Source organism: Argentina silus, assembly GCF_951799395.1.
Source record: "Argentina silus genome assembly, chromosome: 5".
Taxonomy (NCBI): Eukaryota; Metazoa; Chordata; class Actinopteri; order Argentiniformes; family Argentinidae; genus Argentina; species Argentina silus.
Window position 1 is genome coordinate 2,047,221 of NC_139659.1, and position 13,617 is coordinate 2,060,837.

General features: G+C 45.5%; 1 protein-coding gene across 1 annotated transcript; it reads left to right on the plus strand.

Annotated features, from left to right (window-relative positions):
* Positions 1-1,234: 1,234 nt before the first annotated feature.
* agxt2 (alanine--glyoxylate aminotransferase 2) lies at positions 1,235-12,609 on the plus strand (the record flags this gene model as incomplete). The annotated part of the gene is made up of 14 exons (XM_083669957.1): positions 1,235-1,247; positions 2,550-2,638; positions 2,901-3,085; positions 3,720-3,843; positions 4,612-4,706; positions 5,374-5,467; positions 5,758-5,851; positions 6,637-6,737; positions 7,034-7,126; positions 7,963-8,095; positions 9,629-9,717; positions 10,614-10,763; positions 11,506-11,604; positions 12,508-12,609. The coding sequence occupies 14 exons, from the start codon at positions 1,235-1,237 to the stop codon at positions 12,607-12,609; spliced, it is 1,461 nt and encodes a 486-aa protein (XP_083526083.1).
* Between the last annotated feature and the right edge of the window lie 1,008 nt (positions 12,610-13,617).

Sequence of the window (13,617 nt, forward strand, 5' to 3'; positions counted from 1 at the left end):
TGCTCTTGCGCTTTCCTTGTGACGCACACGCATCATAAGTGGTTCCGTTTATATGATTTAAACAGGTTCAGTGCAACAATTTAGATATCAAATGAATAAGTAAATAGTTTATCAGACAAAAACACTGATCCATTATTACACCAGGGGAGGCTGGTGGAGGTAGAAATCGGAGGACGGGCTCGTTGTAATGCATGGGACGGAATAAGGAATGGTATCAAACTGACGTGCGATGTCTGCCTCCGCCAGCCTCCCCTGTATTACTGCCTTGTGTTGAGATCAACTCAGTATAGACAGTTTTCTCAAGCCCTTGTCTGGGTGGGTCTAGACTCTAGAGTATTGAGAGAGAAGGATAATGTTTAGCTTATTTTACCTGAAAACACCTCTGCAGTAACCAGATAGAACGCCCAACCTTCTCTTATTAGAGAAAGAAAATCGAGAGAAAACTGTGATTTGTGTATAATACAGTTCAAGTTCCAGTTTATTTGACAGGTTCAAGTTAGTTCATTAGAAGTAATGATGACATCATCCAACGTGTTGATTACAGTATATGGTATTAGAGGAGGATATAGTCACGTGTGGCAAATTAATAACGTGTTGTATTACGGATGAAACATGCATCAGCTCCTCTACTACAGTATGAGTAACTGTCCTGTTCTCATGTCAAAGAACGGTTATATGACATTATTGTTTATACAGGGTCATTCTGACTAGAAAGACGAGATAGTGATACATTTGTTAAAGAAAGATCTTTCAATTTGGACAGCTGAAGATTGCACTCACGTCACATTTGACATATGTATGATTAAGGAGCTGACTGTTATACAGTATGTTATCGGAATCGTCTGTCATGTTGCTATAGACAATGAAGAACTAGACAGTCTGGTACGGTCAGAGCGAATGAACCCAGGCGCGGAACACAGAGTCAGGACACGAATATCAAATAATAGGGTATTTAATGATGATTTAATGATGGAATAGCAGGGAACGGGAAAAGCAGGCAGTCAGGCAGACAGACAGGGCAGGAGGGGCACGTAGGGCAGGTGGACTAGGCAGGCAGACCAGGCAGGCAGACCAGGCAGGCAGGCAGGCAGGCAGGCAGGCAGGCAGGCAGGCAGGCAGGCGGGTAACCTGGACCATAAAGAGATAATGATCACACTAGAGTACTAAGACACTAGAACTTTAGAATCACTATGAGACTGAGCGGCCGAGAGCGAGACTTACTTAACACACAAACATGGCGATGAGTGGTAAACCCTTACTAGACCCCCATTGGCTGGATCAACTCTCCACCCTCGCAGTAACTTTAGAAGAAACTTGCACAATTTGAGCCATTTTTTCGGACATCGACGTACAAGCTGGGTCACAGCAGAATGCATAACATGTTCTCTCGATTCAGCGGCCCGTGTTTGGGTCGGATAGGGGGTCGTTGCTTGGCTGGGCTGATAGGGGGTCGTTGTCATGCTTTGGCTGGGCTGGCCAAATTCCATCTGCCTCGCGGTAAGTAGCCTTGGATTTCTGTAAAGGAGGGAGGGGGAGGGGGAGGGGGAGACAGAGAGAGAGAGAGAGAGAGAGAGAGAGAGAGAGAGAGAGAGAGAGAGAGAGAGAGAGAGAGAGAGAGAGAGAGAGAGAGAGAGAGAGAGAGAGAGAGAGAGAGAGAGAGAGAGAGAGACCATAACAAGCTTCTAGTTTGGTTGATAAAGAATGTATTTGTATGTATTTGGTCTCCCTCGGTGAGCTGTGTAATGACTTTCCACTTGAGGAAGTCGTATTAACCACTAATTGACAGCGATGTCATGCATGTGTTGTTTTCGCCCGCGGGCCTGGATAGTCGCCAGGACGTTGATTTGCAATCACTTGGATTACAGACAATTGTGATATTTTCAGTATTTTCAAATGAGAAAACCTGGCTAACTATGAACAGTGTTAGAATGTTCTAACGCAATTGATCGAATGTGATTCAGGGCATGCAATCAACCAATGAGGTCTTGGCATACTGTATGATTGCGATACGTTTCTGAACAAACACGGGCCACCGGTGTTATGATAAAATTCAGAATTAGGTGTTTTTTTGGGGGGTTGCTTCTAAAGCAAACTACGAATGTAGTTACTGTAGATATGGTATATGATATCAACCTTCAGATATCAGCTCAGAGATCTCAAAAGCGCTTGCTGTGTCATTTAGCTGTACAGTCCAATAGTTCAACTATTGAACCCAACCTTTGAATCTTTTAGGTAATTGTTTATCATAGCATTAGAGGCAAAATCCTCAGATTTCTACCTTCCACCAGCCTCCACTGGGTTCAGTGATCACATCATGAGTGATCCTCTGCCCCCCCACCCCACCCCCACCCACCCACACACACACACACACACACACACACACACACACACACACACACACACACACACACACGATAAACGGAATAAACAGGATCCTGGACATAAAAACGAAAAATCACAAAACAGTCTCTGCATGACACCAACACAACACGGGGCCACAGTAACTGTTGCCATGGCTAACTTTTTCTGCCCTTGAATCCTCCTCACAGGGGCGCTATGTCAAAAATCTGACGTTAAATACCCCCCCCCTGACCTCCCGGCGATGCCCGCATGTCATTTCAGACCAGAGGAATACAGGGTAAGGAGGGCAGTGTTTAAACACAGTGTACAGTAGTAGTGAACCTCTGGACTGTTCCAGAAAGTCCTCAGGTCATTGTTTTTACAAGGGAATTCTGTTAATAGTCAACATACCTGCTAATGTAATGGTTGAATTAATCATATTGAAAAGAAACAATGCATTCAGTCAGTGTGTGTGTGTGTGTGTGTGTGTGTGTGTGTGTGTGTGTGTGTGTGTGTGTGTGTGCGCGCGTGGTGTGTTGTTGCTTGTTACTTCTTCCCAGGGCATGTCCAAAGAGCGTATGATGGAGATTCGGAAGCTGAACCCCATGACGATGAAGGTGACGTCGTACAAGGAGCCTGTGTTCTTCCACCAGGGCTCCATGCAGTGGCTCTGGGACGTGGACGGGAGGCGCTACCTCGACCTGTTCGCAGGCGTGGCCACCGTGAGCGTGGGGCACTGCCACCCGTAAGGCCTTTTTTTTTTTTCCACTTGAGGAAGTCGCATTAACCACTAATTGACAGCGTTGTCATGACAATAATTCAGTCAATTCAGTAACTATATCCAAACCAAATCAATAAAAGTAACTAACTAATAAAGTTGATTTTAAAGTGAATTTCACATGGATCTGGATGCTCCCATTCGCTGGCACTTTCATATTCCAGAAACACAGTGTAATGCTTTTTGTGAGGCTGATTTGGGTTGAAAGCAATGTCGCTTTTTCCCCATTATTGTTTAAAAATGAAGTAGCTCCTAACTGTGTTATAATAATAACCCTATACTTACTCTATAACGACATTGTATTAACGTGCTGTTACATTAGTTTAGTAATTGTTTTTTAATTGTGTATTGGAGTTGAGCTGTTGCTGCTATTGCACAAATGGAAGAAGGATTTTTTCTTGCTGTACTCACTTTGAGTAACTACGCAGAATGAACGGTCTTCATTGCTACGCGATTACAAAACCAATCACTAAACTGTTGATACAATATTGTTACTAAAATCAATGAAGGTGTTACAACACAGGAAAAGAGCAACTTTAGGTGAAGGGATACCAGAGCATCAAATCCTCACTTCACATGTGAAGCTGGTGTGTTTGTTCAGAAAGGTGACGAAGGCTGCAGAGAAACAGCTCAGAAGTCTGTGGCATACGACACCCATCTATGTGTTCCCTGCTCTGCAAGAGTACTGTGAAAAGTTAACAGCCCTTCTTCCGGACCCACTGAAGGTATTGTACAGTTTTGAACGTATTTTTGTTTCCAAGTGCATTTTAGCAATATTTGTCACAACACACGTCAAGAGGGAATTTAGAAAAACATTAGCACAAACTTTTTTTTCAGAAAAGCTAATCGGTGCTGCTTGTTGTTCTATGATACAGTGAATAGCAGGAGTTGCAATGACTTTTTTTCAAAAGTTTCCTCGTTGACCCTCACTACAGACAGCTCACCCTCACTACAGACAGCTCACCCTCACTACAGACAGCTCACCCTCACTACAGACAACTCACCCTCACTACAGACAGCTCACCCTCACCACAGACAGCTCACCCTCACTACAGACAGCTCACCCTCACTACAGACAGCTCACCCTCACTACAGACAGCTCACCCTCACTACAGACAGCTCACCGTTGGCCACTTTCAACATTCGCTGTTATTTTCAAGTTTCAGTAAACTTGTTCATGAGTTTGAGGCGTCATTATCAACATAGTTAGCAGTCATCTCCATCAATCACCTGCATCATAGTTAAAAGACGATTGGAAACCCCACCTCCGTACCCCGGTAGAGAGCTGGGAGACGTCCCGCTGTGAGGATCAATGCACAGGGCTTCTGTTGACCTCGTGACCTGTCTTGACCTCGTGTCCTGTCTTGACCTCCTGTCCTGTCTTGACCTCGTGTCCTGTCTTGACCTCTGTCCTGTCTTGACCTCGTGTCCTGTCTTGACCTCTGTCCTGTCTTGACCTCTGTCCTGTCTTGACCTCTGTCCTGTCTTGCTAGGTGGTCTTCCTGACCAACAGTGGCTCCGAGGCCAACGAATTGGCCATGCTTTTGGCCAGACTTCACACCAGACACTACGACATCATCTCTCTGAGGTGAGTCCTGTGCTGCTGTGTGGTCCCTGTTCCTCCAGCCACGCTACAGAGTTGATTAAACCTCTGTGTTCTGAACAGTATTGGTAGTTTTGTGTTAACTAGACTAATGTACAGTACCAGTCAAAAGTTTGGACACACCTTCTCAGTCAATGGTTTTTCTTTTTTTCTTTTCTTTTTTTTTATTATTTTCTACATTGTAGATTAATATTGAAGACATCAAAACTATGAAGGAACACCTATGGAATTATGTAGTAAACAAAAAAAGTGTTAAACAAACCAGAATATGGTTTATATTTTAGATTCTTCAAAGTAGCCACCTTTTGCTTTGATGACGGCTTTGCACACTCTTGGCAAATTTGTGTCCAAACCTTTGACTGGTACTGTATGTTAAAATGGAATAATGTTGTACTATTTTTGGGGGGGGTATTTTACTATGCGTCTGTATTAAGGAGTGACAGCATGGTATACTGTATGCTAACAGTAAGTTTTGACACTGGCGTTACCCCTCAGGAGAATGTGCCCTACATCTCACTGCTGTGTCAGATTCCAACCGCTCCGGAGAAAAAAGCGGGTTCAGTCATAAAATGTGTTTGTTCAGGTCCAGGGATGAATATGACATGTTTGCTATGACTTGTGTAAAAGCTATGGCTGTTTGTCTCTCTCTCAGGGGGGCCTACCATGGTGGCAGTCCACAGACATTGGGTCTGACCTCCAACTCAGCCTACAAGTTCCCCGTTGCCCAAGGCCTAGGCTGCCACAATGTGAGTATGAGGTAGATGGCCATCCCCTCTGTGTCAGTCAAATGGTCATTGGGAGGTGGTTTTGGACCCAAGACCCAGGTAGATGAACAGCAGAACACTCACGATCGAAATAGGACAAGAAAATGCTTCTTTCTTTGATTCTTTCAAGACAGTTGACATTCTCTCAGTATGGATCCTGTCTTCTCTGACAGTCTGTGTTTTAGCAACTTTGTGTGATATGTGCTGTACGTGGTTGACTGTTGATGGCCACCCTAAGCGGGTTCCAGCTGATTGGGCCGTTCTTCTTCTAGACCATGTGTCCTGATGTGTACAGAGGCATATGGGGAGGAAGCCACTGCAGGGACTCCCCAGTTCAGACCACCAGAGACTGTGGCTGCGCCCAAGGTATACAGTAGCTGTAGCTGTAGCTGTAGAGCACGCACACACACACACACACACACACACACACACACAATGCATTTCGGAGGAGTAACATACACACACACACACACACACACACACACACACACACACACACCCCAAACACACTCTCCAAACACTACTTCAGCTCAGTTTGGGGAAAAAGCATTATTCTGCCAGTTCATCTGTAAAATTCACACACCACATTAACCTTAGAGTTAATGCACTGCAGCTTCGAGAACGAACACACAGGTCAAGCTCTGTTCCAGTTGCCTTATTTGGCATTTAGCATAGATTTTTCCAGACCAGTGTTGTGAATGAACAGTTGGTGAGGTAGGGGCTGTGGGATAAAGGATTTGTTGATGATCTTCTACCCAGAGAAAGCTGCACCGTATGTATTCTACCATGTAGTATGTCACAGTAATGCTGTTTGATACACGTTGGAAAGTTGTACTTAAAACAAGTTGTAGTTAAAAAAAGTCAAAGGTTGCAGAGGGGGTAGATGGGTTTAAGTGCCAGTCTGAAGTATAAAGTCCTTCTCTTTTATTAAACATTTACCATTTCGAGGAACACACTTCAACTGATCTGACTTTTTAACTCCTATCAGTCAGCTAGTAACAGTACCTGGAAAACAATCAAAAGCACAACTCAGGCACATGTGCCTCCAATGTTTACCCTGCCTGAAAAGAGGAGAAGTTTATCTAAGTGCAATGGGTTCAGCCACAACAATGAAACATCATTCATTACCTTTCATTCTCTATTGGTTACAGGCTGTTGTCAGGCGAATGACAAATACATCGGGCAGCTCAAAGAGATGTTGGCATCCAGTGTTCCAAGCCGCATCGCTGCTTTCTTCGGAGAACCTATTCAGGTACGGTTTGTATTATGTTGGGTTGTCCTTGGAATATTCCCATAGCTATATTCCCATACACAAACACACATGCACGCACGCACACACACACACACACACACACACACACAAACGTGTGAAAGAATCATGCCGGCGGTCACGTCACTGAATGGCGTGAAGTTCAATGCACATTTTTTATGCACATTCCCTACTGCTACCTGCAGTATTCAAGTCCACCATCACATGACTGTGTGTGTGTGTGTGTGTGTGTGTGTGTGTGTGTGTGTGTGCTTGCGTGCGCGTGTGTGTTTCCACAGGGAGTTGGAGGAGCCGTTCAGTACCCCAGAAACTACCTGAAGGAGGCGTACGAGCTTGTGAGGGAGAGGGGCGGAGTCTGCATAGCTGATGAGGTGAGTCAGCATATCTACTCCATCTTCATACATTCACAATCAGGTCTGTGTTTTCACTATGGTACAACAGGACCAGTGGAGGCTGGTGGAGGTAGAAATCGGAGGACGGGTTCATTGTAATGTGTTTGATACCATTCCTCATTCCATTCCATGCATTACAATGAACCCATCCTCTGATTTCTACCTCCACCAGCCTCCCCTGATCAGGACAAATGTCCCCAATGCTGGTCAATGGAGTCCCCTCTGTTGTTTCTATGGCGGTGGTTGGAGGTGGTTGGGTGTGTGTTGGAGGTGGTTGGGTGTGTGTTGGAGGTGGTTGGGTGTGTGTTGGGTGTGTGTTGGAGGTGGTTGGGTGTGTGTTGGAGGTGGTTGGGTGTGTGTTGGAGGTGGTTGGGTGTGTGTTGGGTGTGTGTTGGAGGTGGTTGGGTGTGTGTTGGGTGTGTGTTGGGTGTGTGTTGGAGGTGGTTGGGTGTGTGTTGGGTGTGTGTTGGGGGTGGTTGGGTGTGTGTTAGGTGTGTGTTGGGGATGGTTGGATGTGTGTTGGGTGTGTGTTGGGGGTGGTTGGGTGTGTGTTAGGTGTGTGTTGGGTGTGGTTGGGTGTGTGTTAGGTGTGTGTTAGGTGTGTGTTGGGGATGGTTGGGTGTGTTTTGGGGGTGGTTGGGTGTGTGTTAGGTGTGTGTTGGGGATGGTTGGGTGTGTGTTGGGTGTGTGTTGGGTGTGTGTTGGGTGTGTGTTAGGTGTGTGTTGGGGATGGTTGGGTGTGTGTTGGGTGTGTGTTGGGTGTGTGTTGGCCAGTTCAGATGTGTCCCTCTTAGCTCCCTCTTCCTGTGCACCAGGTCCAGACAGGATTCGGACGGACAGGAAGTCACTTCTGGGGATTCCAAGGTCACGATGTCATCCCTGATGTGGTCACCATGGCGAAGGGCATTGCTAATGGATTCCCAATGGGAGCTGTTGTCACGACGCCAGGTCAGACGAGCACTTTATTCCAAAAATGTTCAGCGCAGGTGACGTGATGTCTCCACATTGCACATGGGATCCATGCCTTTCCTGACAGTCATCATCATCATCAACAGCTCATGATTATTCAGATATCGAATTGAGCGCATAAAGAAATAGTCTACAGAATGCTACCATTTATGCTGAAAGAAAAACAGAAATGGAGAGCAACACACGAAATGAGCAGTCAATGCACTAAGAACACGCGCACACACACACACACACACACACACACACACACACACACACACACACACACACACACACACACACACACGACAGAGCCGAGCCGAGCTGAGCTGAGCTGTATTGTCCTGGCCTGGATACGTATCCACCATAGTTGCAGACACAGTCCCATGCTGCTGGAGCGGATAACGTGAACAGAACATCATGGAGCCAAAAGATATTGGTTACAACATTACAAATATAGGATATACTGTATATAACGTACACTAAGATTGAACCTTCAAACTCGAGGTCCACATTAGTTGCCTTCGAGACGATAACCGTGTTATTTCTTGTTATTACAAACACATATCGTGTATCGGGCAGCAGGACTGGCAGATGCTGATGTTTGAGCTCTCCCAGTGTGCAAACACAATCACAGACTGACACCAGGGAACGTGTGAGTGTCTCTCCTTAGGGGGTGTATCAGGTCTGGAAGTCATTCCTCGCTGCCCTGGTAGAACACCCACGCAAGAAGAAGCCCTCTTCACCACCACCTGTCAGACTGGATGGAACCAGTCCACCATCCCTCTGACCTTTCATCCCTCTGACCTTTCATCCCTCTGACCTTTCTTCCTTCATCAGAAACATGGTGGACTGAGTGACCTTTGAGTAGCAGGAAGCTACCGTCTTAGCCAAGATAGCTCTTCTGTTAAGCCTTCCCCTATTTAAAGGATGGATGTAGAGCCCTGCGCGGGACTGTTTTCTTCATCCCGCTCCCGCCCGCTCTCACTGAATTTCTGACCATTACCGCCCGCGACCGCAGGGTGCGTGTTCCACTCCCGCCCGCTCCCGCAGGGTGTATGTCCACTCCCGCCCGTGTCCGCAAAACTCAGAGAATTTCTGCCTGCACAATAATAGAGATGCATTGATTTTGTGTCTTCTCCCGTCCCGCAGGAGAAAACACGTAATTTTATAGGCTAATTTTATATCCATTGTCGCTAGCCTAGACCACATCCCGATCCCGCAGTGTTTTTTTTTAGCCGCCCGTTCCCGCCCGCAGCAAAGTTCAAACCGCCCGCTCCCGCGAGATTTGCGGCGGGACCCAATCCCAATGCAGCCCCCTAGATGGATGCTGCATCAGTGAATCAGTAGAAAAAAGCAGTTATTTTTTTAAATCTTTTTTTTATTCAACAACATTGTACAGACCCAAACAGGGTCCCTACGTATAATAACAATACAATCATACATTCACTAGGAAGAAAAAGGCTTATTTTCTATGCGGAACTGGTGGTGTGAGTTTTTCCCGTCCAAATGTTTCTGTGACCCGTGTTTCAGAGATCGCCAGCGCGGTGACCCAGGGAGTTCTCTTCAACACGTTCGGAGGAAACCCTGTGGCGTGCGCCATCGGCTCCGCTGTGCTTGACGTGAGCATTAAACACATCCAACCACTTCTGTTTTTAAATACAGTACCAGTCAAAAGTCTGGACACACCTTCTCATTCAATGGTTTTTCTTTATTTTTTATTATTTTCTATATTGTAGATTAATATTGAAGACATCAAAACTATGAAGGAACACATATGGAATTATGTAGTAAACAAAAAAGTGTTAAACAAACCAGAATATGTTTTATATTCTTCAAAGTAGCCACCTTTTGCTTTGATGACAGCTTTGCACACTCTTGTCAAGTTTGTGTCCAAACCTTTAACTGGTACTGTATATGTTTTAGGGCATTTCTGCTTTATTGGGATAGAGATAGTAGAGATTAACAGGAAGGATGGGTGAGAGAGAGGAGGGATGACATGCAGGATATGTCGATGGCCGGAATCGAACCAGGAACCTTGCGATGACATGGTATGCGCCTTAGTGTGCTACGCCACTGAACGACCCCACATCCAACCACTTCTGTTCACTCTGAGCCATCTGCATTTTCCTCTGCTCATCAATGGCATGTCTCTTATCTGAAAAGCTGATGTCAACTGATTCATTGCAGTGCTTCTTCTAGATCAGGGGAGGCTGGTAGAGGTAGAAATCGGAGGACGGGCTCACTGTAATGCATGGAATAAGGAATGGTATCAAACACGTGTCCTTATTCTGTTCAATGCAAAACACAAGCCTGTCCTGATTTCTACCTCAGCCAGCCTACTCTATTCTAGAACCTACTCTATTCTAGAACCTACCCTATTCTAGAACCTACCCTAGATTGTAAGAAGATTGTATTTTTATCATAGGCTTGGAAATGCATATAGCTGAAGCTCACCACTTCAAAATGTTCAATTAGTACATTGATGATGCTTTTTTTTCGTTAATCCATCCATTAGACAATCAAAGAGGAAGGCACACAGCAGAACAGTGCTGAGGTCGGGACCTATCTGCTGACGGAACTGGCCAAGATGAGGGAAAAGTACGAGATCATTGGGGATGTCCGCGGGAAGGGCCTGATGATCGGTGTGGAGATGGTCAAAGACAAGGTGGGGGAAGTTTACAACCTGGGAAAGATTGACAGGATATGCTGTTGCCTGGGTGACACAGACTGTGCTATTCAGCCAACTGTCGTTGTCAATGACTGTTGGCTAACAACACAGTCTGGGGCGACCAGAAACATCTTTGTAGAAGATACCCAACCACTCTCTAGGGACAAGACACCATAAACTCTAAATGCCATAAATGTAAAAACAAGAGAAGTTGGATGGGAATATGCGTTGTTATGGTTGAAACCAACTCATTTTGGCATAAAGCCTTCATCAGATCACAGTGTTTATGGTTGATCATGAGATCTAGTTTTGGTAAACCAGTACCAGTTATGGTTATTTGTTGTCATATTCAGACAGGTAAAATGTAATCTCCCAAAAGTCGTTCATGAATCATGCTCACCCAAGAGAAAACTGTCACATGCAACTTAAATGTGTGTTTCTTTGCCCTCTCACAGGGTCAAGGTTCAGGCGAGTGCTCGTTGATGATTAACCATGAGTAGACCAGTGGAGGCTGGTGGAGGTAGAAATCGGAGGACGGGCACATAGTAATGCATGGAATAGAATGACGCGTGCTTGATTCCATTCCTCATTCCGTTCCATGCATTACAACGAGCCCGTCCTCTGATTTCTACCTCCCCTGGAGTAGAGGTGAGGTCAGGCTAGCCAGAACATCACCCCACCACTATACCTCACACCCCTCCACTCTCCTCCCTCCCTCCCCCCGTTCCTCACCCCACAGGCCAGCCAAGACCCCCTATCCGCAGAGGCCATGGGTCAGATCTTCGAGGACACCAAAGACATGGGCGTCCTTATAGGGAAGGGGGGACTCTATGGACAGGTATGCCCACGACCTGCTGTCCCTCATCCTGCTGTTCCTCCTCCTGCTGTCCCTCCTCCTGCTGTCCCTCCTCCTGCTGTCCCTCATCCTGCTGTCCCTCATCCTGCTGTCCCTCCTCCTGCTGTCCCTCCTCCTGCTGTCCCTCATCCTACTGCAGCCTGAGAGTCTCTTATAACAACAAGTACCGGCACATTCAGATACATGATGAACCCTGTGAGTCAGGGGAGGCTGTGGGAGGTAGAAACCGGAGGACAGGCTCGTTGTAATGCGTTCAATGAATCATTCCATTCATTACAATGACCCCCGTCCTCCGATTTCTACCTCCACCAGCCTCCACTGATGTGAGTGCACTGGGAGGAAAGGGGAGCTAGGTTGGCAGACTGTTAGGTACGGAGTACGTACGAAAGACTGTATCACGTTTTCTCTCTATTTCATTTAGGATTGATTTAATGACTCCCTACGATGTCAAGGTCTTACTGCAGCAGGTCCCAAACATGGGGTCGGTCCCCTGATTTCAAATTGGGGTCCCCTGAGAAAATCAAACTAACCCCTATGATTTAATAAATAAGACACAAACATTAGTTTTCTTAAGAAGACACACAGTATCTTTGTATTGCACTGTAACCTATACTGCAGGGTTCAGATTCAACCAAGTAGAGCATCTTCACGGTAGGCGATTAAAATACACTTGGACGTCATTATGATGCGTTGGTACGGAAAAAAATTACTAAAAAGTTTGGGAACCTGTCTGACTGTCATGTCTCACTACACAGGTACCTACACCTTGTGTGAGATTAGTCACCGGTCCTATGCATGGATTATTTCTGTCTCCATCTCTCTCTCTCCATCTCTCTCTCTCTCTCTCTCTCTCTCTCTCTATCTCTCTCTCTCTCTCTCACACAGACATTCCGTATCAAGCCACCTATGTGCGTCACCATGGAGGACGCTGATTACTTCTTGGCTGTCTTCAACCAGGCAATGCAGAACCATGAGCAGAGAACATAATTGACCCTTCTGGATCTTTCTTCAGCAGGAACGGAATTACACACACGAAATGAGCAGTCAATGCACTAACACACACACAGAGAGAGAGAGAGAGAGACAGAGACAGAGAGAGAGAGAGAGAGAGAGAGAGAGAGAGAGAGAGAGAGAGAGAGAGAGAGAGAGAGAGAGAGAGAGGCTTCACCAGCTGTCAGAACTGGATGGTTCACTGAGACCCTGGAGAGCCCTCTTCTGCCACACAATGACATCAACTCTCACCCATGAATGTACAAGTAGCAGATCAGACCCTGACATAACACATGAAGATGTGGATCCATGTTGTCTCAACACATACTAATGATCCACATTTACTGGCAACAATTTCAACAATGTTGACTAAAACTGGAGAAATAATAGTAAGTAATCAGTGTGTATACAGTAATGTACAGGACCAGTCAAAAGTTTGGACACACCTTCTCATTCAATGGTTTTTCTTTATTTTTATTATTTTCTACATTGTAGATTAATATTGAAGACATCAAAACTATGAAGGAACACATATGGAATTATGTAGTAAACAAAAAAAGTGTTGAACAAACCAGAATATGTTTTATATTTTAGATTCTTCAAAGTAGCCACCTTTTGCTTTGATGACAGCTTTGCACACTCTTGGCAAGGTGTCCAAACTTTAGACTGGTACTGTATGCTGTGGATCTACTGACAACTGTGTGTGGGTTTTGACTCTGTACTAGTACCACAACTAATTTAGCTAATAATTAGTTAAGCTGTAGTTATCTGTATATATGAGCTTTTATTGATTGTTGTATGTTAATGTATTCACGTTAAACCTCTCTAAACTCAAGAAATGAAACGTGGAAGACATTTCATAACACACCTCTCATCTCCAAGTTGACCGCTGACCCTGAGAGGTGCAGACTGTCTGTGGAACTGTCAAATAAAGCATGACAGTATTTCTCTAGAGTGCATCAGTCAATTCTTTGACATCTGCCCCCAAACCCCCCCGGCCCGATC